The sequence below is a fragment of the Halichoerus grypus genome, chromosome 13 (genome assembly GCF_964656455.1).
Source record: "Halichoerus grypus chromosome 13, mHalGry1.hap1.1, whole genome shotgun sequence".
Lineage (NCBI taxonomy): Eukaryota > Metazoa > Chordata > Mammalia > Carnivora > Phocidae > Halichoerus > Halichoerus grypus.
The window spans coordinates 19,707,815-19,735,326 of record NC_135724.1 but is presented as its reverse complement, the minus strand read 5'-3'; the positions used below and the strand labels follow the sequence as shown (position 1 = coordinate 19,735,326).

Below are 27,512 nucleotides of genomic sequence, written 5' to 3'. Positions count from 1 at the left end.
ATGGCAGAGGAGCTCAGGCAGGTAAAACGTCAAATTGTCTCCCAGGGTGCTGCAGTGGGGCGCACTGATTCGTACCCATCTGTCTTCTATCATGTCCGCCAACAGATCTGACAATTATCTTAATGCCCATATGCTTAATTGTGGGCTTCTCAATTCCCCCATTGCTATCGGAAATCCTACAGGAATTTCAATTTGGCATTCGACTTTCATTTCAGGGGATAAGATTCTCAGGCCTGCCATTTTTTTTTTCCATAATGCCAGCTAAGCCTCTGACAGCGGAAGCTACGGCAGTATGGGACACAGCCCCTGCTCGGTACAAATATAACAAAATGTCACCTGGCTTTCCAAAACTGGCAGCCCATTCCAAATTAATGTTTACTGCATTTCATCAGCTGCTGAGTTCCAAATCCAAAGGGGGACCGTTTCTGCCAATGCCACCACACCGGAAAATGTACCAATAAAGGTTTTATTAAACACACCAGTGATGCCATCATTGCCATGCAAAGATGTTTGGACATTTTTCCATTCCCCGCCCACGATTCTGATCCTAGAAAGACACCATGCTGTAAACACTCTTTAGGTTTCCATGAATAAAATTGCAGGATACAGCATGATGACTTGGTCTGGAAGAAATACTGCTGAGCTTTTTATTAACTACTACTACCCGCTCTGGGGTCCAGAGATGTTGCATAGAGACGGTGAGACAGCTCTTGCTGACTTTATAGCTGACGCCTTAAAGCAAAACCAGTAAGCGTTTGCAAACCAAGGGGACCATGAGTAGCTTACGTTTTCGTTTGCATTTCCAAGGAGTTATTCTCTGAGCCTATCGCTGGTTGAGCACTGATGAGGGACAGTGGGTCTGACACTAAAAATATTTATCCATGAGTTTCTACTGCTACGAATCAAAAAGTTTATTTTTTTTCCCAATCCCCAAACAAAAACCCCACAAAGCAGAATCTTCCTTCTTTTGCTGCCAAGTGTTTTAAAAGACTATTTCCAAAGAACGCAACAACAATAAGAATCTGAACCGACAACAATAAAATTCACAGAACCGAAGGAAGAACACGCTATCTACAGGTGACCTAGTATAAAGTATCACCATTATATAACCCAAAACAGTGCAGAAGGAAATAATGTGGGGGGGGGGGAAGGGGAGGGATCCCGTAAATCATACTAATTGCTCAGATTCACAATATAGCAAGAATATAAAGGATTTACAGGCTCGTGAGCATCGGGAAGTATAAACGAATGCTGTGGCTAAGAGTCCAGGAGCTGTCTGCCACCCAGAACGTTCTGAATGGTGGCTATTTCGCTTCTATGTGGGTGCTTCAAATGTCAGGAGACCATGACTGCCTCCTAAAGCAGCCCGTTCCATTTTAATCACAAGTTGGCCTCCTTGTATATTCCACCCACTGACTCTAGTTTCAACTTCTGGAGTTCCATGGAACGAGTGCAAGCCCCCTTCGTATATGTAACACTCCCCCCCCTCAACAGGCCACTGCTCCATCCTCTCACTTCCAGGCAGGTCGGGCCCACCCGATGCCCCCAACCATTTCTCATTCATTCTTGGTCTGTTTTTATATTCGTTCCAGACAAAAGAGTGATAGCTATTTTCCATTCAGGTTTCGATTTGCCATTTTTATATTTGTGCATTTAGAAGACTGATTCCATCGATGATTATCCTTTCAATCTAAGATGTCAACTTGTAAGGATGAATTTTACAGGGCTTGATCAAATGGTAGCTCTTTAAGTTTGTCAATCAATGTTAACCCAAATAATTAACGTAGCGCCGATTCGTATTTATTAGTATTCCCAATGGGTTTAATCTGGTAAATTTCCATAGAAGATGATTCTAAATTGGAATCACTGAAGGTAACCACAGGATTGAGACTAGCAAAGATGTAAATCCCTTTTATGTTAAAATCACTCTATTAAAACACTCAAGCTTACTTTGTAAGCATCTATGATGTAATTTAAGGTTAATATTTTGCTTTTTACTTGAAATATATTCAGATATTGATCCTGCACTTCTTTTTTTCCTTCTAGATCACATTCAGATTAGTTTTTACAAGAGGAAAAAAGAGCCCACAACCAATGATCTTTATATTTTCTTTGCCTCAACTATTATGAAAGACTGAGTAAAAAGAATGTAATAATGAGAGCCAAAAATACCTAGATTTTTAACTGTAACTGGTTTCTTTGTTAGCTGTAACCAGGGACAAGGTATTCAAATCCCAAATGGGAAAATAACACCAGGTTATAGAGAATGAGTCCCATGTTTATTGAAAAGGGAGGTAATATGCAAAGCAACTGTTACATAATAGGTACATAGTAATTATAGATACTGTTACGTGAAAATATCTGAAAACACTTGCATACTGCATAAAAATAAGAGTCTGTGTGGTCCAAACACCTTCAGAACACAAGCTACCTTCATTCATGATCATCTTTGCACTCTTTGTCTCTATTTTGTTCACATGAACTTGATTTTAAATCCTCCACAATGAGAGTAAAATCTTAAATGGTATTATAAGTATGTTTGAGAATTATAAATATGTTTGTTCCAACTATATTCATTTGGATTTTAGCCATACATATTACAACTAACTGTATCTATTTTCTATAGATCTTAGGTCATCTCAAATATTATACCTAATCATTTTCCATAAAGGAAGTTGGGAACAAAGTTACTCTTGATTTATTTATTTATTTTCCAGAGAGAGCGTGCACACATACGTGTGAGCGGGGGTTGGGGAGTGGGCCGGGGCAGAGGGAGAGGGAGAGAGAGAGAGTATTTAGCAGGCTCCCCACCCAGCGCAGAGCCTGACGGAGGGCTCGATCTGACGACCCTGAGATCATGACCTGAGCCAAAACCCAAGAGTCAGACACTTAACCGACTGAGCCACCCAGGTGCCCCTACTCTTGATGTTTTAAGGCCTCCCTGGTAAACTTTGTACATTCCAGGCCAAATGAATGAATAACGATGGGTCCAGATCCATGTGGTAATGAGCCTGATTGTCCAGGATCAGTTCCATTGCCTGGGGCTGTGGAATCATGTTCCAAAGAATTAACTTTGCTTTCTTTGTTTCCTTGGCCACAGGCAGCTTGTCCTAACCCTGTTTACTTCTCTTTCAGAAACATTATTTCTGGTCGCATAAGAGACAAGGATGGCCAGCACAATCCATCACTAGAATACCTCCGAAATGGAAGGAGGAGCCACGTGTAGATACAAGGGTCAGGGCTTGTCCATCTTCCAAATAATAAATATGTAATAATATAACTAGAAAAAAGCAGATTCTTCAACCCATAAATCAATTCTAAGGATGGCACCTATTTTTAGAAAATCTATACTTCATTAAAGCCCTATTTTGATAATGTTTTCATCTAGATAAGCAATAGTTTAAAGTTAAAAGCCAGCCTAAAAAAGCAGTTAATTTTATCAATATTGATTATAATTTTTTTTTTTGCAATCTTTAAGAATAGTCTTCTTAGTTACATACAATGTGGTTTTAGATACGTTCACGCTGAATGTAAAAGACAAAACTAAAATCTCAAAATTAGTCGGTAAGTGTTAACTGACATATGTTAATCCAAGAAATATTTACTAATATGGTCCGTGCTTGTCACTCCAGGAGTTGCTAGGGAGAGGGCAGTGAATAACTTAGATGACCTCGTGAGCTTACAGTGATCCTCTGCAGCATTTTTGTGCACTGATCAATTTAGTGTGGCAGTTTTAACAGTAATAGTAAGTCTCTCAAGTAAAAGGACATTCATCATGATTTCTGTAATTTGGGTTTTAGACCCAGAGAACTCTTCGGACCTACAGCCACTCCTTGTCTCTCATGGGCCATTCATTCCAGACTCTCTTGTCCCTCCGCTGGTACCTCTATCTCTCTGGCTTCTGTCCCCTCATGGCTACAGCCTGGACTCTCCCTTCATGCATATCTCTCAGTACATTCTTTCAGGTTCTGCATCTGCTGCTAACTCCCTGTCCTAGTATTTCTGAGTTCAGAATGCCAAGATCATCTGACGGTGAACTCCTCATTTTGAAGCAGACATGGGCCATCCTTTGAATGGGCCACTCTAGGGTCAGGTGTCCCCATTAACTGGTTCAATGAGCTACAAAAGAGGAGGCGAGATTATGTGGTCCAAGCATGGCTGCCCCCCCTTCCACCCATATATCATGCCCCCCATATCATGGCTCTTAGGTACAAGTATCTAAGTTACCCTGCATCTCAGGTCAAGTTATAGTCAAACCCTGACACAGCTATTCAAATTCTCCCGGGTTAATTTATCATTGGGAATAATTAAATATCTTTAGAAGTACATTACTTCTTTTGGATCACATAAGCACCACATAATTTAAATAAACTTACTTTCCAAGGAAAGAATTGATATATTAATTATAAGCACTTTTCAATCACAGTATAGAGACTAAAAGGGCTTGCGAGACTTGGAACCCAGTTAGGCCAAACTCTCCATTTTACAGAGAAGAAAGCTAAGGTCGGAGATAGTAAAGTGACTTGGCAAATGTCTAGGAAGAAGACTAAAACAGAATTTGAGCTCAGAAAACTTAGAACAGCATCGAACAATTTGATTTGGGATGTGTGTGTGTGTGTACGGGAGCAGAGTTAAGGGACAAAAGGGGTTTACTTCCTGGAGCTTTTGTTTACGACAGTGTGCCCACATGTATGTAGATGTGTGTGTATATAGATATAGATATGAAAACCATTTTATTTTTCTTTATCACAGGGGAAAAACCACCATAGTTTACCAACTATGGCCAAGGACAAGATGTCTAACTAAATTATAAAATTTAATATTTGCCACAACTCCTCCAACATAAACAGATTTAAAAGACATGCAGCTTCAAATTAGGTGGCTGTTGGCAAGGCTGCTGTAATGTGGAGATGCGTGCAGCATCCTAGTAAATATCCTTATCCTGATCCTTGAGCTCACAACAAACACCACAAACAAAAAAGACATTCAGTGTTTCTGCTCTCTTTGTTTCCAGGGAGTATTGTGAAAGTAATTATTCTGTTGTATTTAAGAGGCCTATTTCATGGATGGGAAAATGTATTAAATTTCATTTGGCAGTTATTCAATCCTTGTTAATGTTATCTCCAGAGATAACTGCTTCAAAGCCGGCTTTCAGACCTCCGTTCCTTCTCTTCTACCATAATCCTTCTAAAAGAGTGCAGGATGGGAACTTTGGGAAACTTGTCATCAATTTCTAGACCAAGCGACACTGATACAAAACTCGATAGGCCATCAGGAACTTTTTGGTATAGCCAAAGAAAAGTTGGTTATTAACGGCATCTGGTTCAAACGTTTTCTTTTGACATAGGTGTTTTTTAGAAAGAAGAAACAAAACAAGGAAATGGGACAAAGAAAAAAGGCCTGGTAACTTTTACTTTTCTCTCTTCTCTTTCTCTTCTTGTTTTTCCACAAACACAAAAGAAAAGTTGATGGGCTTTAATTGTCATTAGACACCCAGTGACACAGAAAGCAGTTTGAGTGTTTGAATGGTAATCTCCCCACGAAATATCAATCATACATGACAGTTGGAGAGCGCTAGATTTCAGTTTCAATTATCTCACCAGATCTCCGTCATGTTAGAGGAAAGCAAACTTATTTTCCCAAATGTGCAAAACACCATTTAGTCCAAAAGTGCATCTTTTAAAGAGGTGGGAAGTGGCCATGCAGACTTTAATGGCTCACAGATGGGGACCCGGAAGTTCACGAAACGGCAGCAGTGGAAGGATTCTGCGGGGAGCAGTCCCGGAGGCACCGAGATGCGGTAGAAAACGAGACCCGCCTCTAATAACCAACCCCTTTGTGCGAGCAAGCTCGAACATCTGGGACGCCCTTCAACCACAAATATCACTTCCATATTTCTCAGTTTAAAAACTTATCAGACGACTTTTTAAAAAGTCCTGTGATAAACATTAGGACTCTTCACTAAAGTCAGATCTGGATGCAATTCTTTTCTTTGGATTTTGGTTCTTGGGAGATGTTTGTTGGGGGAAGACTTCCTCACTCCAGAGAACACCTGTTTCTTCCCCCAGAAATCTCACAGCTTCACTTATGTTTTGCCTGAAATTTAAGGTAATTCCTTATTGGGCAATTCTAGGGAGATTTCTTTAATGCTTATTCTCCAGATGATAAAATAATTTTCAAGAAGACTTAAACTTGATGTAAATGACCCCGACTTGGCAGTCCTGACTTGTCATGTGATCAGCTAGGCCGAAACTCCCATGAATGTCCACCAAAATGGTTAAAATGAATGATTCTGTGATTTAATTCAAGAGATGCAAATGGCTGTTACCTGATTTCAGTTCATCTTTTTTTTTTTTTCTTAACTCGTACGTTCCATCTATCAAACCTGTTTCATTTCTCTCCTCTGTATCTCCACCCTCCACCCACAAGTCTCTATGTTACTTTCCTACAGTGGAAACCATAACTGGATGCAGTCCAGCAAGTAAGAACCTCAGCAGGTGGTTCACGGAGTCCATTTCATCCCTTCCTGCCCCGGGGAAGCAGGTTAGTAAGTAGGTTGTAGGGAACTCAACTTAATCCATGCCTAGTGAACCAAGTCTATCGAGCCCAGAGATTATGGTGACATTTTGCAATTACTGGTATGCAGTTTCTTTTGTTTGGACTGAAGGAAAAGACAATGATACACTTGATGTGTACTTGGGAGTTCTAATCCCTGCAGTACAAACATACCTGTGAGAGTGTGAACAATCATGGGGCGGGCTTCCACACAACCCAAACTGGCCTTTATTTTTTAATGCCTTTCTTATCATCCAAGTAACACATGCTTATTGTAAAATATTTGGAAAGGAAGTGGAAGTGTAACAAGCCTAAACTAATGAAACATTCCTTCCCCATCACCTCCTAAATATTCCCCATCTGAATGCTTTATTCTCTGCCCATCACCTGTTCCCTTGCATGTCAAGGTTCCAGCACAGCTTTCCATTGTTCTATGGATCAAGTCTAAGATCGATACTTCGCGCATCTGTGTCCTTCACCTGGATGCCAGAGGACCATTCCAGTTCCCTCCTGTTTTCAAGTTCCTTCCTCTCCGGCTTCACCTACTCATGGTTCCCCATGTGCTGCATTCACTCCCATATGAGCAAGGTGCTTGAGCCAAGTCCTCCCTGTTCTGCCTCCCAGAGCTGGTTTCCTCTGCACAACTCACCAACCACTTCTCTTTTATTAGTCCCACAGAGCCCCTTCTTCTCACTCCTCGTCGACTGTCTGGGTCTTTAGCACTCTCACCACCTTGCTGGGCCCGGACGGGGCTCTCCCCTGACTGTTCATTGCGGATGCCCCCATGAATACCCACTCAAGGACAGTGCTTGATAGGGCAGAGCATATACTTCAATGCCTCTGTTTTGCTGCCATTCATAAAGCCTGTTTGTGTCTTGGGATGTAAGCATCCCAAGGACAGGGACTGGGTGTACAGGTCATTGTATAGGATTGTAATATTATAAATGTACAATGAGATGCTTCGTAAATAGTCAATGATGATGAAAGTGGCACGTATCTGTGAGACTATTTCTGAAATCGAAAACCTTTTGATATTGTCAAATATACATTTCGCATGTTTCTATCAAAAAATGAACATTCTATTTAATTCAACAAATGCCTCTGAAATGTGTGCTATGTGCAAAATGTGTGCTATGTGAAAGGCACTATTTAGGTATTTGCAGGAGAAATAATAAAAGATAGACACATCTATTACTTACAGGTTCCTACATCTTAATGGTGGGGTCATTTAAGACAAAAGAAAGTGAATGCCATGAAGGAGTACAAGGTTGTGTGGGGTTTTAAAGGATGGGCGAAACCATATCAAATTGAGAAACCTGGGACTTCTTCAAGGAGGTGGCATTTTAGAGAGGCTCTGAAGAATGGGTAAATTTTTGATACAAATTAAATTTTTTTTTAAACTGACATTTAACATCAGTGAGGTAACATCTCAACTTTAAATCAAAGTTTCTATTTTTACATCTAGACGTGGCATTATTTTGATATTACAGCTATATGAAGAAGCAACTAAGGGCTGCATATTAACGTGTTTTCATGTTGTCAGACTACATATTTTGGACGAAAAGCAGATTTTTGTAAAGCCCTTTATAAACCTCACCGGCTTTACTACAAAGTGAACAACACAGGGCATTTTGGACACAAATGGTACCTCACTGTATGTGTGTATTATTGGCCCAAATGATTCACTCTTATTTAACTGCAGTGAAGTCTTTCATCTCCCAGCTATACAATAATAGTTTCCATATGACCAGTGGCTCTGCTATAAATAAGATCAAAAGCAAAAGAAAGGATTTAATAAAAGAATATGACATTAAGAGTAGCATTAAATCAGGGGGAAAAATACCAATATTCAACCATGTTGTTTCTTTTTTTGAGACTGAAGCTCTACACAGTACTGAACAGCTTCCCCAATATGTCCTGAAATGGCATTTTACAAGGAGTAGGCATGTACAAAATCCATTTGGGTATGCCTTCAAGTGGTAAAGATTAAGCTGGGGGGCAGCAGAGAATGTGGGGGTAGGGAAGAGCACCCCCCTTTAGAGGCAGGCTGGAGAACAGGTAAGCAGCTTGTTTCACTTCGAAAGAGTTCAGGGGAATGTGTGGATGGCAGACGTCTATCCATTTCTCTGTCCTTTTCTGTTCTATTTAATGGAGATAGACTTTTGGTAATCCAGAGATTCTCAGAGAATCATAACATTGCTCAACTCTCGTACATGAGTTCTGAGAAAGGAAGTTTTTTTTGGCAATGCACAGTGACTTGATATGAAGAGCCAACTTCCCAAACAAATTCTCCTCTAGTTCTTAAAAAAAAAAAATTACAATGTTAATCTCTATTCCCGACTGGATAAACAGCTGCTAATAACCTCCAGCTCCCAGGGGAGGAGAATGTTTCCTTTCATCTTCAGACTGGTGGATATCTGACGTGCACTGGACTTTAGTGATTCCACATGTTTCTTGCCTTTCTCAAAACTGCCCTGGTACTGGTCTTGCCAATGCAGGTCTCTTTTCTCCCTTAGATTGCATCCATAGAGTTGGATGACATCCTCAGTTATGGTACTACTTACTTGAAATTGTAGTTCTTTTACTGTGGGTGTATTTAAAGAGGAAATTCAAGCACTTCTAACATCTAAAGGAAGCTAAAGTCTTGGACCTTTGTGTCTGAAGCCTTGTGAGGGAAATAACCATTTTGGTTTCTTTCAGGCTGAGCTAATTATTCACTCAAGGGCTGGCTATGTTCAAAGATACTCAATTCCTAATAGCATCACTAATGCGATTACTTACTTCTATCTGTTTGTGTGCTAAATCGAGGGGACAACGTCAACACTTCTCCTCTGCTAGGAAGTACCCTGCAGAAGGTTACAGGGCCAGCCGGCCCCGAGAGTCATTCTCACTTGTTCTCGAGCACCTGCTTTTACTGGTGACCTCAGTTCTACACCTCAAGATTCAGACATTTCACAAAACAGCTTTTTAAACAAAAACCAGCTGTTTCCCATCTAGACTACAGGGGGAAGAATTTGGGCAGTTCACAGAAACATTACCCAGAGACTACCATTCCCCCAATAACTTTCACACACTTTCGGCTCCAAACAACACACGGGTGCAGAAGCCGGGGAGAAGGCAAACGTGAAATTAAAACGTGGAAACTTGATACCCTGGTTTTTGACGGTGTGTCCAATTAACTGCTTGGAAATGAATGTGTTTATTGTATCAGGACAGTGCTACCCCAAAGATGTCATTTAACTAATATTGGACAGAACCTTCGGTTAAACTCAACTTTCTGGTTGTAAGATGATTTATGGATGTAGAGGAAGCTATAATTATGCACAACTGTGAATGTCAGCCAATTAGGTAGAATCCTCGTGTTTCAGAAATGCGATGTTCAAGCTTTTTAAAAATTTTTTTATTTTTTTTTTAGGTTTTCCCTCTTAGAGCTGCTTTGCCTAAACCCTCTTCTTATTTTGAACCCATTTTACACTTCTATTTTCTAAGCAATTAAGATACTTTTGATTTGAAAAATTTACAGCCACAATAAAAGTTAAAATAACACAACGACCACAGATTTTGAAAAAATATAAAATGGCCAAGGCTTAGTCTTGGCTTTTAAACAGTGCCAAGTTGCTCCAGAATTTTCTGTTTTGGTATGAATGACATAACTGAATTACTTCATGAGCTGCTACTTTAATTCCTAAGGGTGGAAAATTCCATGAGTTAATTTAATTTGGATGTAAAAAAATATACATGAAAACTCGCTCTTCCTGTGGACTCTCATGTGAAATATTTGAGCCAATTGTTGGAGCTGCTGTGCTTCGAGGAGGGGCTTTCCACCCAAGGCGGCCCGGCTGGTGCTGCACGGTCCCGTATCATCAGAAGATTTGGGCACAGAAGATCCTTTATTTTCTGCACATGTTTTTAATCACTTTATTTGATACCTCTGCAATGCCCTTTCTAGCCCGTCCCTAACTGCTGAAATCCTACACAGACATTAATATGAGCTCAATGACACCCTTTCCAGGAAGGTTTTCTTAAGAAACCTTAGGTCTCCTAAGGCTGGACAATGTTCCTCCTTCTCTGAATTGTCTCTTAGGTCACTTCATCATTCCACCTTGCATTACAGTTAGGCACATACTTGGGTTATTCCTCCCCGCCCCCCAGAGTCAAAGGCCTACAGGATCAGAGACTCTCGCGCACATTTCATAACCCCCAAAGGATCTGAAGCACAGAAGACAAGAATGAGGGAATGAACATCTGTGTAGTTGCTAATATATACAATATTATCTTCCCCCCGTCCCCGAAAATCTGCTTTCTTGAGAAAACAAGGATAATACCACCTTTTTAAAATGCAAGGGTTGTGCCTTTTCTAAACCATGGACAGTTTAGATTGTGTCCTTGTCCCCAATAAGAGTTCAATAAAAAAAATATGACAGTGACTATAGCTATTAAAAGCATCTACCTGCTTTTTCCTCTATTATTTCAGAAGAAAGCCAAGTAAAAATACGATGAGGCCAAAGCATTTTAAATATGCTTTTATATTTTGAAAGTGGGGAAAACAACCAGTTTTTGTTTTTATTTATTTAAAGTTCATGACACCAGGGTACTAAACACATACTTTAGGGGGAAAAAATTAGGGAACTAGGCTTGTTTTGTCCTAGAAGTGGAGAAAGGAAGTCTTGGGTTTGATGATCCTACGCAGATTGACAGCCTTGTTTCCAGGTCACAGGGCCTGTTTTGAGTAAAATAGGTATTTGGGGGGTGGGGGGGAAGAAGGGGATATACCTAGTTTGGACCCACTGCTATGGGATCTGGGCATGCATCATGTCCTAACCACTTGTCCCAGGGATTGTCAATGGAGCATAAGTGGTCTCACTGCTATGCTTGTATTTAAAACCTCTTGACTTTCATTTGAGTGAATGCAGAAATATCAAATGGTAAGCTCCAGGTTTCTGAAGCTGTTGTACCTAATCCATAGTTAAGAGAATTTCTTTAAGTCAGACAGAAAAAGACAAATACTGCATGTTCTCATATGTTATATATAGAATCTTTAAAAAAAAATAAAGAAATAAGAGAGTAGAATGGTAATAACTGGGGGAAATGCTATGAAGTGAACAGACTCTGGGATCGAATGTACAGCAGGGGGATAGTAAGTAACAAAATTTTATTATATATTTGGAAGTTATTAAGAGTAGATCTTAAAAAATGTTATCACCAGGCACACAAAAAAAGGTAATTTGTGAGAGAATGGAGGTGTCCACTAATCTTACTGTGGTGATCATTTTGCAATATTCACATGCATTAAATCATCAGGTTGTACACCTTAAGCTTATATATGTTTGATGTCAAGAACATCTCCAAAGGCTAGGAAAAGTTTTAAAAAATAAAAAGAGGGGCGCCTGGGTGGCTCAGTCGTTAAGCGTCTGCCTTCGGCTCAGGTCATGATCCCAGGGTCCTGGGATCGAGCCCCGCATCGGGCTCCCTGCTCAGCGGGAAGCCTGCTTCTCCCCCTCCCACTCCCCTTGCTTGTACTCCCTCTCTCGCTGTCTCTCTCTCTCTGTCAAATAAATCTTAAAAAAAATATAAAAAAATAAAATAAAAAGAATTTCTTCAAGTTCTTTATCCTCTCTGTCTTTTTTTCCTTAAGTTTTTAAAAAATAAAGTACACTATTGATATAGATTAAAAAAAATCTTTCAGTTGAGACTGCTAATCTGCTCTCAGAAATACAATTGTGGAGATTAGGATAGATGGTGAAACACTAGAGATAGGCAAATAGCCTCATCAAAGACAGAAACCTACATTGGTTTCCATATAGTAGCTATAGAAAGATGTTGGAGATGACTAAGATCTTGAGTGAAATTCTATAACAGGCTATTTAAAAGATAGTTTCGAAGTGCTCTGAAAGGGAGGCAATGACCTCTCAAACTCCGTTTGGTTCCACTAAGAACAAGTCTTTGTGGACAAACCTCACTTCCTCATTCGTGGGAATGCCACGTGTCTGGTGTCTTGTGATAATGCTAAGGACAAAATGAGAGAAGGCAGACAGCAGGAGAGTAAAATTAGTTGAACATAACTGGTTGAAATATTAAACCCAAAGGCAGGGGACGATGTAAGCGTCGAGAGAATGTCTGTAGCCTTGAGCCTCAGGCCTTCTGCTCTGTGTCCTCCTTAGCTAACATTTTTATTCGTGGCTTTGCTCAGGGCAATAACGGCACCCATCAAAGTTACCGAGGACAGAGCCGGCAGAGTACGTGACCGAATGAGGATCTAAAGAAGAGCTTCCGATGGAAACAGACTGAAGGCTGAAGTATGAAATTCACAGGCATAGAAAAACCACAAAACAACAAAACAACAACAAAAAAACCCCCACAAAAACCCACAAAGGCATAACGTGAAGTTTTGTACTGGTACAACACAAACTACACAAGGGTAGTTGAGATGCGTGTGGCTGATGGATTTCAGCTGATTATAAATTCAAAATCTGCCAGCAGGATGATGAAGGCGTCAAAAATGGCTACTAGGATCTTGCTAGGAGGCCTTTAGGTGAAGATACAACATATTGAATGGGTTTGGTAATAGATCCACCCGTGTCCACCCTGATGATTCCTTGAGCACTCAGTTCAGTTTGAGACTCTACATGCTAAAAGGTTCTTGAAGAAGAAAGCATTCCTTTTAAACTAGGGAGAATGCACTGGAAAGTCATAAAATCAAAACTTTCATGGGGGTTGGTGGTGGTGGTAAATATTTGAAGATATAAATATCTAGCCCAGAGGAAAAAACACTGAGTAGACTGTTGTCAAAGAACTGTAAGTTTCTGAAGTATTTGTTGGGTTGACTTAGGGGTAACTTCAGTGGGCAGAAAAATGAGGACTGCACAGAGAAGTAAATTTGGGCTGGTCATAAAGAAGAATTTCCCAACATTTGATAGAAATGGACTTTGTGGTCATTTAGAGCTACTTATCTTTGGAGGGAAGGGGGCTGGTAGAGGCTTGTTGACTGCTTGGCAGGGGATTTTGGGGGATTTGGATAGACAGGATAGCTAAGATCCTGGAGATTCTACAGTAATAACTGCTTAGAAACGCAGCATCTGCTCAAATATACATGAGACTTTATGGAGTCAAACTCTGTGAAAATGTAAGAGGAGGAAAATTGAAGACCTCTATGGGTCAGACCTTCGTTGAAACAGATTCTTCTGACTTCTGCCACTCTCATGACTACATATTCCAGTAAATGCTCCCCAAGATATCACATCCCTGCCCATGACTCTTTCCTGTTGCATGAAGCCAAGGAACAACTAAAGAAGGGCCTTGGGTTTCTATCATGGTGAGTACTGAGTAATGCACAGACTTGTTGAATCAATATGTTATACACCTAAACTAAGATAACATGGTATGTTAATTATACTTCAATAAAAAACAAAAATCATTTTTTTCTTGGGTTTCATTAGTTTCAGTCAGTGATGAAAAGGTTTGTAATATCAGCCACAGTTTTGAAATTGCTACGGTATTGGGTTAGAGAGGAAGCTCACCGCGGCAGTGCGGTATTTAGTACAAAGAGTGCTGCTCTCCTTGTCTGGTTTCTATGCGAGCTTGGCCATTAACCTGTGGGCGTCCATGCTTGGGTCACTTCCCCTTTCTGGGCCTCGGGCTTCAGGAGTAAAATAAGGGCCACGGGCTAAATGACTTCTGGGGTGCTTTTAGAATCTAGAATTCAATGGTCCCAACTCTCTTAAGAACCATGAAAGCAAAACTAAGTTAAGTTGTTATCTTATGAGGCCGTACGTGGTAAAAGTTCTCATCTGTTCAAATGTCAGTTAAATAAAAAAAGGTGCTTTATCACCTAATGAATTTTCTTCTGATAAATTCTTTTTAACCCAAATTAAAAATGTTATGAACAGAGGGAAAGTGGGCTAGGACTGGCTTATATCTTTAATGCATGGTTTCTTTCTTTCTTTTTTTGCCGCCTTCTTTCTTTTTTTTTCTTCTCTTTTTCAAGTTGAAATGCGTGGTTTCTGAAATGTGTGCCACACCCCTACCTGGGGGTTCTAGGAGGGGGTCTCAGGGTTACTGTGGAGGACGGGTTGGGGTGGGGAGTTCTACAGGGTTCCTCCACCCCTACGGCAACTAGAGCAACCAGATCCCTAGGCAATCCCTGCTCTTCTACCCAGTGACAATGCACCCCTCCCCCCCAGGTAACAGAGCTGCATCCCTGCTCTCTGATGGGGCTTGCTGTAGGGCTGTAGCAATTTGTTTTTAAATATGTGTCTTTTCCTCCTAAACTGTGAACCCCTTGGGAGCAGAGACCACGTGTTAGCACGGAGCCTGGCATTTGGTAACCACTCTTGATAAATATTTTTGGAAATGAATAAATGGACTTTAAGCAAAAAGGCTCTAGGAACCACACTGATTTTATATATTAATAGTGAAGGAGATTTTGAGCTAAATGATCCCTTCGTTGCCGACTGTACTAGCAAGTAATCAGAAGCACATACAGAGTCACATGAAGACATTTTTGATGTGGGTTTTGTTCTTATTCAGTTAAAAGAGGAGATGAGGTCATCTGAAAGGCTTCCTTTCAGGTCTCATCTGTGGATCGGAATACTGAGTGAACACTGGAGAGAACTATTTTCTGAATAAATAAATGACAGAAAACTGTCATTTCAATAATTTATAAAAACCTAATGATTTAATATCAGGATTAACCACGGAGGTATCTGAGGCACACGGGGGTTATATCTGGGTAAGAGTGTCTAATTAGCTTAGTGACAAACCCACCTGTTTCCTTATTCTCCCACATTCAGAGATTTCTGCTTTGAGTCTGTCGGAAACGTGGGTGGTTTGGGTAAGAAAAATAATTTAAAATTTACTACTTCATGACCCTAGTAAGGAGAGTTTACACCTCGTGCCACTTAGCCCAGAAATGCTGATTTAAGAATAAGTGTTTAGACAGTGAGGGTTTTAATCTAGCATACCACTGCACTGGAGGAAAAATTCTTTACCTCTGCATTTGGTAAAGAGCTGCCCTGGGAACTTGGCCATGGGATGCCTGGAAATTCTTTCATCAAGGAGCATTTATCAAGATCTGAAAATCACAAGCTCTTACCTGGAAAGGTGCAGCTAGAGCTAATCTCTGGGGAGCGCTAGTGGTAGTAAATAAAGAGTGTGGAACGTGGAGGCATTGTCCCTGGGTTTCAAGTTGGCTTCGGGACTTGAGCCTCCTCAAAAACCCAATAAGGCCCATCTGACCAACCCCTACACTGGACATCACTATCCTCCTCAAAGGGCTCCTGCGAAGACCGCCTGAGGTAATATTCACAGAGCACCTAATGTAATACGTAGTAACCAAGGATTTATAATATAGGTGATAAGGCCAAAGTCAGGCCTACAAAAGATACATAGTTTTGCATGACTGGGTAAGAAAAATATGTAGCCGGGTGCCTGGGTGGCTCAGTCAGTTAAGCGTCTGCCTTCGGCTCAGGTCAGGATCCCAGGGTCCTGGAATCGAGTCCCGCATCGGGCTTGAGCAGGGAGCCTGCTTCTCCCTCTCCCACTCCCTCTGCTTGTGCTCTCTCTGTGTCAAATAAATAAATAAAATCTTTTTAAAAAAAGAAAGAAAAATATGTAGCTAACAGTGTGATTCACAGAGCTCTGGAAAGTAGAAAAGAAAATGGACTATCACAGCGGAAGGCAGCAAGGGAAGGCTTCCTGGAAGAGGCAGAATTTGAGTCTGAACCTTGAGAGTGGTGGGAATGAGATGGACAGAGGGAAGGGGGTAGGGCAAGCCAAGACCGATAGACATGGAAGAACTACCTAATGAGAATGTAAAGGGCAAATTCTGGTAATCTGCACAGACTGGTCTTGCTGGAAGAATTTTGACATATTGGAATAGCTAAACATAAGGCTTTTGGTAAATGGTAATGCGGCTTAATCAACTGGATTAAGATATTGGTCTTTATTTTGTAGATAATGGAAAGCCAGTGAAGGTTTCTGGGCAGGAAAGAGCATGGCCAAATAGCATCTAGAAAGCCTGCAAGTCTACAACATTCACGCTAGTATTATGAGCCACGCTGCTGTGAAAAAAATCCCTTTCATTACACTAATACTTAGTAAATCACTGAAGACCTACTTCAGAACTCCAAGGAAAACATTTTATGAATCAAAAGCTAAGTACAATATGTTAGCAATTAAATGAGATAACATAACAGCCGAGGCAGAACCAGTTTTCCCCACCACGATTTCAAGCTGCTGCAGAAAGAAATGCTTATATCATCTTCCAAGTTATCAAGCCATTTTGTTTTGATTTTTGGAAGGCGGGGAGAGAAGAAGCAAGAAGAGGAGGGAGGTCAAGAGGATTCAAAGCTGTCTATTCTTTAATCAGGAGGAATTATTAAGGGACTTATAAAGGAGATTTGCTCAGAACAAAACTAGCCCTGGGATGGGTCTTAAGTTACTAAAACTGGCTTCTACTCCAGAACAACGAATGAAGGTGTGTAGTTGGAAAGAAACACCCACCAGTGTTCTCTGCAGCGAAGTTTCCGGTGCATACCTCCCACTGCTACTTTATTTACTGCAGCTGGCCTGAGTTTTATAGCCTGTTTCATGTATTAAAATTCAAATGTGGAAAACATTACCAGTATCCTCCTTGAATTTTTTTTTTTGTTGTTGTTGTTCAGGGGGAAGGGGGGTGGGTTTTTTTTCTTCTTCCCCTTCAACTTCCTTTTTATTGTGGAATGTATCAAATGGTCAAAGGCTAACTTCAGACTGACTAAATTCAAAAACTATTTCCTTTGTTCTTCTGTTTTTGTTTGAAAATTCATACCAGTTTGCACAAGGAAAGAAATGACAAGCCCATCTCTTTCACACACGTTAGGGTTTCAGGCTGGGAAAGCTCAGACTCTGTGGAACCTGCTGGGTATTTCTGGGAAGAAAGGAGAAAGACAGAAATACCTCTCACTGGGTTTCGAGGGCGGCAGGTTGTTACCACACCACAGCTTTGGGGTTACTCTATCACCTGGTCGGCTCTGCAGTCATCCCTGATTGGATTATAAATGCCTTCAGAGGAGGGAATAGGAACTCTTCCTCCTCAGCAAAACTAGCAGCTTTATGGCTTCTGCAGAGCGTTTTCAAAACCAAATCAAAAACGTTTCTGTGTAATATTGGCCGATTATTTCCCTCCTCCTTTTGCTCTGCTCCATTCTCCCCCTCTTTCCACTCACTCCAGCCAGGTCAGGCCAACCTCCTGTCTCCAGAGATGATTCTGGTCCCTTCCTCCTATCCCACCTTTGAATCAGACTCAAGGGGGAGGCAACCCAAAGGTCAAAGAGTCCCCCAAAGCATCTATGTATAGTTTATTATTTTAAAGAACCACTTAACCTACATCTGGTATTTAAGAGCAAACTTTACATATTTATGGAAAAAAAAAAAAACTGTCTCTGAAGCAATGTGCCCCTTCAACATATGCAAAATGAACACAGCTACAGAAATTAAACCATTTTTCTCTTGATTGAGAGCAGATATAGAGAAATGGTTATATAAGTCACAGATCTGGCTTTTAATAAAGCCAGATTTCTTAATTAAAAGCAGTATTGTTTAAACATTGTAGTTTAAAAAGAAAAGAGCTGTACAAAGTAAAACCTCATATTATATGCATCCCCAGTGTATTTAACACATTACCTGAGGCCAAGCTAAATTAACATCTAGATTTTCCTTTTGTAAACTCTTAGCAACTGCCATGAATAGACAAACAATTTTTACTCAATGATGAATTTTTAGGATAGAGGTCAAGGAAAAGCAAAAAAGAAAAAAAAAGATTTAGCTTTGGCATTCAGAAATATCTTTCCACGTTTTAGAAGTGAGTTCATTGCTTCTATTTATATACCAGTATTTTGGGCTTCAAATTGGTTGCAGGTTTCCATAATACACCACTCAGGATGGTCCTCTCAGTCTCAGTCTTTTATTAAGAGAAAGTGAAAGGAGGACAGAAGAATCCTCTTGACCAAGAACTTAAAAAGCCTCAGAAGAACCTGTGCCTATTTTGCATTCTCCTTTTGGAATCATCAGTAAACAAGAGATGCTATATTGGTAACAGAAGATAGGCCTTCATCCAAGCAACTTTTTAAGAGCCTACAAAGTACAAAACAGGACACTAAAGTGTTTCTGATCAGGCAGGTGTTTATAAGAAGCAGAATACACAGAATCATTAGTAATAAATTCTCCACCCATTTGGTCACCTTACTGTCATCACTTAACATTTTGTTAAGAAGATTCTGAATTTTGGGGCACTTGGGTGGCACAGTCCATTAAGCCTCCAACTCTTGGTTTCGGCTCAGAGCATGATCTCAGGGTCTTGAGATCAAGCCCCACATCGGGCTCAGCACTCAGCATGGAGCCTGCTAGGGTTTCTCTCTCCCTCTCCCTCTGCCCCTCCCAACACACTCATGCTCTCCCCTCCCCACAAATCAATAAATAAATCTTAAAAAAATCTGAATTTTCATAATCACCAAAAAAGGGGAATGCATTCCCAAATCATTTCCAAAAGCAATGGGCACAATTGAAATTTCAGTTGTAATATGGACAAATCTGCTTAAATATTATTTAAATAAATACTTATTCATAAGTGGGCAGTGATAAACTACTGTATCCTTAAATCACACAGTCCCACACCATATATTTAGGCAGATAAACACACCACATATTTCTACCTCCCACACTCAGAATCAAAAGACATTGATTTGGATTCTTTGATAATAATAAAAACTTAACCTACTCATATCTGAAATGCCAGTAATGTAACATGTACAAAAAAGTTGGGTCCTCTAGATGACGTCACTAAGATGAAGAATTTAAAACACTAGCAATGACCCAGCAAGTCCTCCTAGGTATATACTCAAGTGACATGAAAACACACGTCCACCCAAAAACCAGTACGTGAATGTTCATAGGAACATTATTCATAATCGCGAAAGAGTGGAAATAACCCAAATATCCATCACCTGGTGAATGGATAAATATAATGTATCCCTATGTTTGGCAATAAAAAGGAATGATGATCTGATATAGGATGAAATATGTATAAACCCTGAGAACATTCCACTAACCGGAAGAAGCCAGCTAGTCAGAAAAGACCATCACATATTGTCTGATTCCAGGGTTAGGAAATATCTAAGAGAGGCAAATTGTAGAGACAGAACACAGTCATTGCCAAGGTCCAGGGAGAGGGAAAAATGGAGTGTAACTGCTACTGGCGTGGGGATTTCTCTCCTTTTTTCAGGGGGTAAAACGTCCTAAAATTAGACTGTGGTGATGATTGCATAACACTGTGAACATACTCAAACACAAGGAATTGTAAACTTGTAAATGGGTGAAATGCAGGTAAGTGAAGTATATATCTCAATAAAGCTGTTTAAAAAAGAAAAAACAGCAGCAGTGGTATTTATACTTGAAATTCTAATTCTATGCAGTAACTGAAGAGTCTACAAATTTCATCACTTACCATGAGTGAATGTCTGTTGGCTGAAAGAAGACCAGTTCCATACCCTGAGCCCAGACCACCCATTGCTCCATTATGAGAAGGTCCAATGATTCCATGCATGTCCCCATGACCACCAGGCATAGCTGTGGATGGGCCCACTGCATGATTCCGGAGAACGTGAATAGCATCATCCAGTCTTTCTAAGCGATCTTCAATTCGGCTTTGCTGTTGGTTAATAAATGTTGTGAAATTTGATTTAGTTTGAAATGCATGCATAGGTTACAGAAGTAAAACTTGAGTTGGCACAAATCATACTTTGAGTTTCTGAATATATGTTTCCAATACAATTTATTTCCTTGAATCAATAATAAAAATAAACAGCGACCTTCCCAAGAAAGTAGTGAAAAATGTTAATGGTATATCATAGTGTTATTTTTCATGAACAAAGTATATTTTGTAATTCTTCTCGACATTATAATGTACATATGCTATACTGTATTGAACTAGCTTGAAAGAGAATTTAGATTTACTTCAGAAAAAAAAATCTATAGAATTTAAGAAACATTCTAGCGGATATTGATTAAAATTTTCAAAAAATTAACAATGGGAAGATGATGCATTTATAGTTTCCCAATTAAATTATTTTCATTATCTTCTTGGAGGCCTATTTCCTTCATCTCTTCTGTAGCATATGATACAGTGCTATGCATCAAGTCAAGGACAGGTAAATACATGCAGACTATAGTTTCTTATTGAGTGCTATCTATTTTTACCATTGTTTCTTGCCTTCTATCTATTATCACCAGCTTGTCCTTGTGTGTAGAGGGGACTGGGAACTCAAAACGGATACGGAAAAAAACATTACAAAAACTATGCCAACCAAAGCGGTATGAGATTTCAAGACTGAAGAATCACAAAGTCACGAATTAACTGTTCACCAGGGGCTTCTAATGACTTCAAAGCCCTTACTCTGTATAAAATTCACTACCTTATATAATTAAATTATACAATTCAAAACCAACTGACCTTTTTTTTTCATCCCCGCCACTGGGATCCTGTTTTCTGCAACTAGATAAGGTCTATACTATAGTTTTTGGTGAAGAAAAAGGACATGTAGATGTGTATTCACTTTTTGCAGTATGATCAATAATGATAGCAAGTAAACATCTGCACACCACTCTCTAGTGTGCATTTTCAAATACGCCATTTCACTGGATCTTCATTCTCCATGTGTAAGGCAAGCAGGGAAGACATGATATCCCTTCCATATAGACGTGCAAATGAGGCTCAAAGAACTTAAGTATTAATTACCTGGTGTCACAATGCCAGGAAATGGTACAGTTAGGATTGAATCTAAGTCTTTGGACTTCAAATCTAGTGCCTCTTTGGACTAGATCATGCTACAGCCTACTGTGATTTCCAATGGGCTGTGTAACCAGATGTAGCAGCTCTGCTGCATGAGAATAACAATTTCTAATTATTCTGTACTGACAGAAGGAATGTATGTCTAATACAGTTAGTCTATGGTACAGAACATTCTGATTTGGTGGGCTTTGTTGTTAAGGGACCTTCCCTAGATTCCTCGCTGCTACTTATGAAATCTTTGAAAAGGTACTAAACTTCTTTGAGTCTATACGTCATAATTTATAAAAAATGGGAACGATAAGATATACTTCCAAGTGTGAATGTGAGCACTGAAAAGAAGTAATACGTGTGCTTATCTCCCTTTCTGGCTCACAGCTTCCTGGTGGAGAGAGTAGTTTCTGCTTGCGAATCCCCTTGTGAGTGTTGAGTATTTAGAGAACTAAAGCTATAGTTCATAACTATAAACCGAGTCATTATGGTTCTATAGTTGGACATAACCTAGTTTTGATAGATGGGTCCCAGAGAATAACTGATGCAGGTAAACACTTAGAATAACTATGGATTATCTGGATGTGGGCTGCAGATTAATTAATTAATGTAGGCAAGGCAGGTAGCGCATACCTTCTCTTACCCTGTGGTTGCCTTTTGTGGCTAAAATGCATAGCTTGATGATCCCACACTACAGCAAGGAAGACCACAACCAAGGGGGAAATCCACCTTCATATTTCCATTTTTAGATTTTCCTTAATTCAAACAGTAAGCCAGAAGGGAAGAAAGGAAATTCTGAGCTGCTGACAAGACATTAAGTTAGATAGACGGATCAACTGATGCCTCTTCCATGTTCTATCTCAAAATAGGGAGGAAAAGAGTGAAACCCACCCCTGAAGGGTTTCAGAGTTCCTTGTTGCCACTTCTCCCCATTTGATTCATACACTGACCAAAGGCCGCCCAGAGCAGTGTGATTTCATGCACATTTCCAGCCACATCCACCATGAGTTGACAAAGACTAGAGTGTCAGACACTGAATCATCATGGGAGTGTTTGTAATATTAATTATACCCATGGAAATTTTCAGCTATTTGCCACTGGAAGAACAGACATTTAATGATGTTACTAGATTTCTAGGAGAACCAAAGTGAATGAGGAAACAGACAGTAGGCTTCTTATTCAGAGGTCAAGAGGAGAACGCCTATAAGCCTGCCACTCTGGAAAGTAAAGCAGAGGTATATTGAATCTTCAAGTGTTCCAGCTATGCAGCTTGGCTGGAACTCCAGCGCTATTATATCAGGAAATTATTAACTCATTGACAGGGACCCTTCCCAAAGATGCGGCGGATGCCGCTATCTTTCCAAGATTTTTAATCTCTTACCTGGTCTTAGGTATTTGGAGCCCTGGGGCTTACATTGTAGTAGTATCTGGGTTATAATCTACAAACAGGAATAAATAATAGTCTAATAACTCTGGCTCTAACCAAACTTGTATGCTTAACATAAATCTAAAGTTTCTGTTAGTGAAATAAGAATCTTAGAGAGTTAACCAGATGCAAAAAGAGAAACATGGTCACCAAATGGCTAGAGGAGAGATTAACAGATGAGACTTACCAAAGAGTGTAAGGGTCCTTCATAATTAGGAGATGATGAGGCCTGTCCTCCATTTCTAGACCAAACAGCTGTGCCTGCTGATAGTAAAATGGAGATTGCAATGAGATCTATATAATCTGAAAACCATCTCGCAGATATTTTAAACAGTTCTTTTAGAAATAGCAATGCTTATTTTCATTTGGACAATTAAGATAAATACATGTAAACTTCCCATACAAGAATTTTGGGACAAGGAAAACATTTTCAATTTCAAACTTGATGTAGACTCGGAATTCTCTCAGGCTTCCTCCCAAAAGGGAACATTTATTTTATTTATTTATTTTTTAAAGATTTTACTTATTTATATGAGAGAGACACAGTGAGAGAGGGAACACAAGCAGGGGGAGTGGGAGAGGGAAAAGCAGGCCTCCCACTGAGCAGGGAGCCTGATGCGGGGCTCGATCCCAGGACCCTGGGATCATGACCTGAGTCGAAGGCAGACGCTTAACGACTGAGTCACCCAGGCGCCCCTCAAAAGGGAACATTTAATTGGTTCTGAATTTAGCCAAGGAAGGGTTCCTCCTGAAGAAAAGAGATACTACATAGTCAAGGCACTTTTAAGAAAGCAAAGGGGGATTTTGTTACACCTTCATGCAAGTCCAGTTTGTGAAACCAAAATTCTCTCACCAATGAAAAACAGCATTGCTACTTGTTTTAAAAATGATCCTTAAAAAGGGATAAGCCTTCCAAACTTTTTAAGGGAATAAGATTAGTTGGCAGCGCTCCACTAAACTGGAAATTTAAAAACTCAATATAACAACAGTAATAAGTAAGTGGTTTCTTCTGAAGAAAATAATTATTTTGTGATCCGCTAAACTTGATTCCTGCTACAATAAATATTACACGTCTAACCTACAAAATAAAAACCACTTTTAAATTTAAAGTAATGCATACTCTGTGTGGAAACTAAGAAATAATTCAAGAAAGGAAAAAAATATCTGTGACCTCATTGTAATCTCATGCCCTGACATGGTTAGCATTTAAAAAAATCCCTTCTTCCTGTCATTTCTGGGTGTGCATGGATGTGTATTCTTATGCTACATAAAAGTAGGATATTTTGTTCAATTACTTGTAGTGACCGAATATGGACAGAGCCAGCTACTTTCAGTGGGAAAATAGCAATTTATCCCCATGTTTACATCTTCGTAAAGTTCTCTCTTCCTAATATGGGGTCTTTCATGGTGCATTAGCTGGACCCCAAAATTGGCCTTGTTTCTGCGTCTCCCACCCAGACGATGCTGTTCAGGTTTTGGGTGTTTGTGGCGTTTTCTGGAATGACTTGTGCATCCTAATGTTCCCATCATTAACCTAGAAATGGAGCGGCAGGATGGTGAGCACCGGATTCTCGCCGGAGTCCTGGTACTGATGCTCACCCTGCCTCAGCAAGTCACGTACCCTTTCCGGGCCTTAGTATGCTCATCCGTAATATCAGAGTGCCAGACCAAAATCGTTGTTCTCAAACTTTATTAGACCCGAGATTTTTTTCCCCCAAGTGATAAAATAGATGAAATTAGAGATGCTTTGTTTGAAATGGGGAACTTGGAGTTCTCCCTGCTCAGACTCCCTCACCCCCTGCCTCACTGGGCTCTCTCTGGCTCGGGACGTTGACACTGGTGATCATGTCCCAGAGCCTATCAGTAGAATACTGACTCAGGAGTGGATAACACTTCTGGACTTTCCCTTCCTTTTCTGTCACGGGGAATGTTTAACACTGTTCCATTATCTTCTTAATATCATGTCTGTGTCCTTTCAGTTTCAATTCTGTCCATTGGGACATGTGGACTTAAAGGTCTAGCCACCCTTCTCCATTTGGTGACACCCCCCCCCAACCATGTCAACGGAGTTTTGGAAAAGGCTGATATTCGGTCCCACCTAAGCCATGGCCATCACCTCTGAAAGCTTTGTGCAGTCTGAAACCTCCCACTCTCCACCAGGGAATCCAGTTTATGATGCCCTGTGAGTGCTGCATGCAGGGAATAACAGGGATCGAGGAGGGAGCATTTAGGCAAGTGACTCCACTATAAATTACAGTAAGGTCAAGTTTCAATCAGGTACAGATGCGATTCGGTTTCTTTTTTAGAAGCCACCTGTCCTCCCTCCCAAGAACAGAGACATGCACCAGATAGGGCCTTCTGGAAGCATTTATACTAGAAGGGCAATGAGCCTCTTAAATGGACCTCTGAAAAGTGAAACGCTTTACTAAAATAATTCAACAACTTATAATTTTATTATTTGAAGCCATAGGTCATGCTAATTTGTTGTATTTTAAAGGCAAACATCCCATTTTGCTCCACACAGTTACTTCTCTATTTACAAAATTAGAGTTTTCCTCAATCACACCAGGGAGGTGGACTTTAAAAAGGACATGTGGAAAGTCTAAAATTTCTGTGGAAAATGATCCTTTTGAACAGTCTATATTTGATGATGATATAATCTATATTCATATTCCTGACTGTATTAACTGGGTTTTCTCACCTGAGATGTCTTTTTTTTTTTTTTTAAGATTTTATTTATTTATTTGACAGAGAGAGACACAGCGAGAGTGGGAACACAAGCAGGGGGAGTGGGAGAGGGAGAAGCAGGCTTCCCGCTGAGCAGGGAGCCTGATGTGGGGCTCGATCCCAGGACCCTGAGATCATGACCTGAGCCAAAGGCAGATGCTTAATGACTGAGCCACCCAGGCACCCCCTGAGATGTCTCTTAGAGTCTATTATTCTGTTGAATATCTTCTACAAAGCTAAGAAAAGTTTAAGAAGTTTTCCACATGCCTAAGTATTCTAAAAACATCTAATTTTTGAGAAAAATTTTGGATGTGAATGGCTGTACTTTCATATGGCAGTGGAAAAGACAGACCTTTCCATTTTTCTGTTTGGAAATGTTCTGTTTTGAGCTTTTGGAGGGAAGGAGTTTCCACCTGCCGCACCAGGAAGTACAAGAGGGAAATTGTTTTCATACACCAGTACCATGATGGGATTGAATTTAGGTACAGTACCTGAGAGAGAAGGAGGAGAGCCAACAGGAGTTGAAGGGTTTGATGAAAAGCTGTTGTTAGTGTGATCTGGAGAATAGATCTTAAAACAGTGGGGGAGAAAAAAAAAAACAAACCCTCATTTATTAGGAATAAAGAATCAACATTTCTTTAAATGACAAAGTGTCATTGCAATTCACCTAAAAATTACAAGTCATAAAATACATGTAACAATTGACTCTAGTACCAATATTGTAAAATGAAAGATTTAACACTTATTTCAATTTTTCAAACCAAGAATTATGAGCTCATGTAAGATGGTGGGGACAGTACTGGACCAGGGTCAACAGACTGTGCTTCTAATCCTTTCCCTCCCACGCCCTACCATGGCTCCGTGGCCATGAGGAAGCCACATGAACACCCCAAGCCCCCATTTCTTCCTCCATCAAACAGATTAGACAGCATCATCTCTATGCTTTTTGTCCAACTCCTTCTCCGCCATGATTGAGGCATTTAATGCCAAGGCTTAAGAATGGCCAGATGAAGTATAAACTTCCACTTAGGTCACAACATTAAATTAAACTTACTTGATGCTCCCAATGGTAAGGAAAAACCAACCAAAGAGACAAAATGTTAGAGCAACAAATCCCCACTTACATTTGCAAACAACCACGTGTAGATTTTGAAGACAATACCAGGCACACGGCCTCACACAAATGAGGTGTACTACTTTGTCAGTAGTGAGCATGCAAGAAATGTTCAATTCCAGCCTCCTGGAGGTGGACGGGCGAGGCAAAGAAGGTGAGTCCCCAGGTGCCAATTAGGTGACAATTTCTCACGGACCTCAGTTATGGTCATTTTTTTTTTTAAGTGCCTTTCCCAAAGTGTTTTAGAATTGCCCCATGCCAAGTCAGTCTTAGATGGTCAATGAGCACCATATGAATTTAGAGAAAAATAAGAAATCAAGGTAGAAGATCTATATACCAAAAGGCCTTGAGAATATCCACAAATCCATAATTGAGGACTGCTTGGCACCACTGTGAGGAGACAAGCTGGAAGGGTCAGCCATTCCCTGGAAGCTTCAGAGATCTCTCCTCAAATTTTCCAATCATCATTCTACAAGAAAGCTAGCATTTCCAGAAATCAAAGCTATTTGCCATTCATTTTCTACAATTCCAAATGTCCACTTCTGATTAAAGTTCACCCTTCCACAATGGTACATATGAAGTCCAAAGTCAATATTTCCTCACCGAAGCAAGTGCTTTCCCCAGAGCATCTCCAGTCTGGGAGCTGCCGGCGGCCCCGCTTCCTCTATTTGCTGCAAAAACAAAAGGCAGAATCTGAAAAACCAGGCGGTGAGCCGTCTAACAATTTTCTATTCCTGGTCCATTTACTCACAATTTAACTGCATTTTTAATGCTAATTACAACACATTAATCTTTAATTAGCATTAATTTGTTTGCTGAGGTAGATGTCAAATATATTCATGTTACTTTTTTTACAGATAAAATATAAACCTGACACC

General features: G+C 40.2%; 1 protein-coding gene across 23 annotated transcripts in view; it reads right to left on the bottom strand.

Annotated features, from left to right (window-relative positions):
- The window catches only part of TCF4 (transcription factor 4), a 349,462-nt gene that overhangs the window by 10,936 nt on the left and 311,014 nt on the right, over positions 1-27,512 (bottom strand). For 17 of the 23 annotated variants that reach the window (XM_078060267.1, XM_078060269.1, XM_078060268.1 and 14 more), the window contains 4 exons: positions 27,238-27,305; positions 26,012-26,090; positions 22,981-23,057; positions 20,036-20,239 (listed from right to left, as the gene is read on the bottom strand). In XM_078060267.1, coding sequence (XP_077916393.1) covers positions 20,036-20,239; positions 22,981-23,057; positions 26,012-26,090; positions 27,238-27,305 — 428 coding nt within the window. The remainder of the gene's footprint in view (positions 1-20,035; positions 20,240-22,980; positions 23,058-26,011; positions 26,091-27,237; positions 27,306-27,512) is intronic. The other 6 variants (XM_036080742.2, XM_036080737.2, XM_036080741.2 and 3 more) reach the window with 1 other exon arrangement.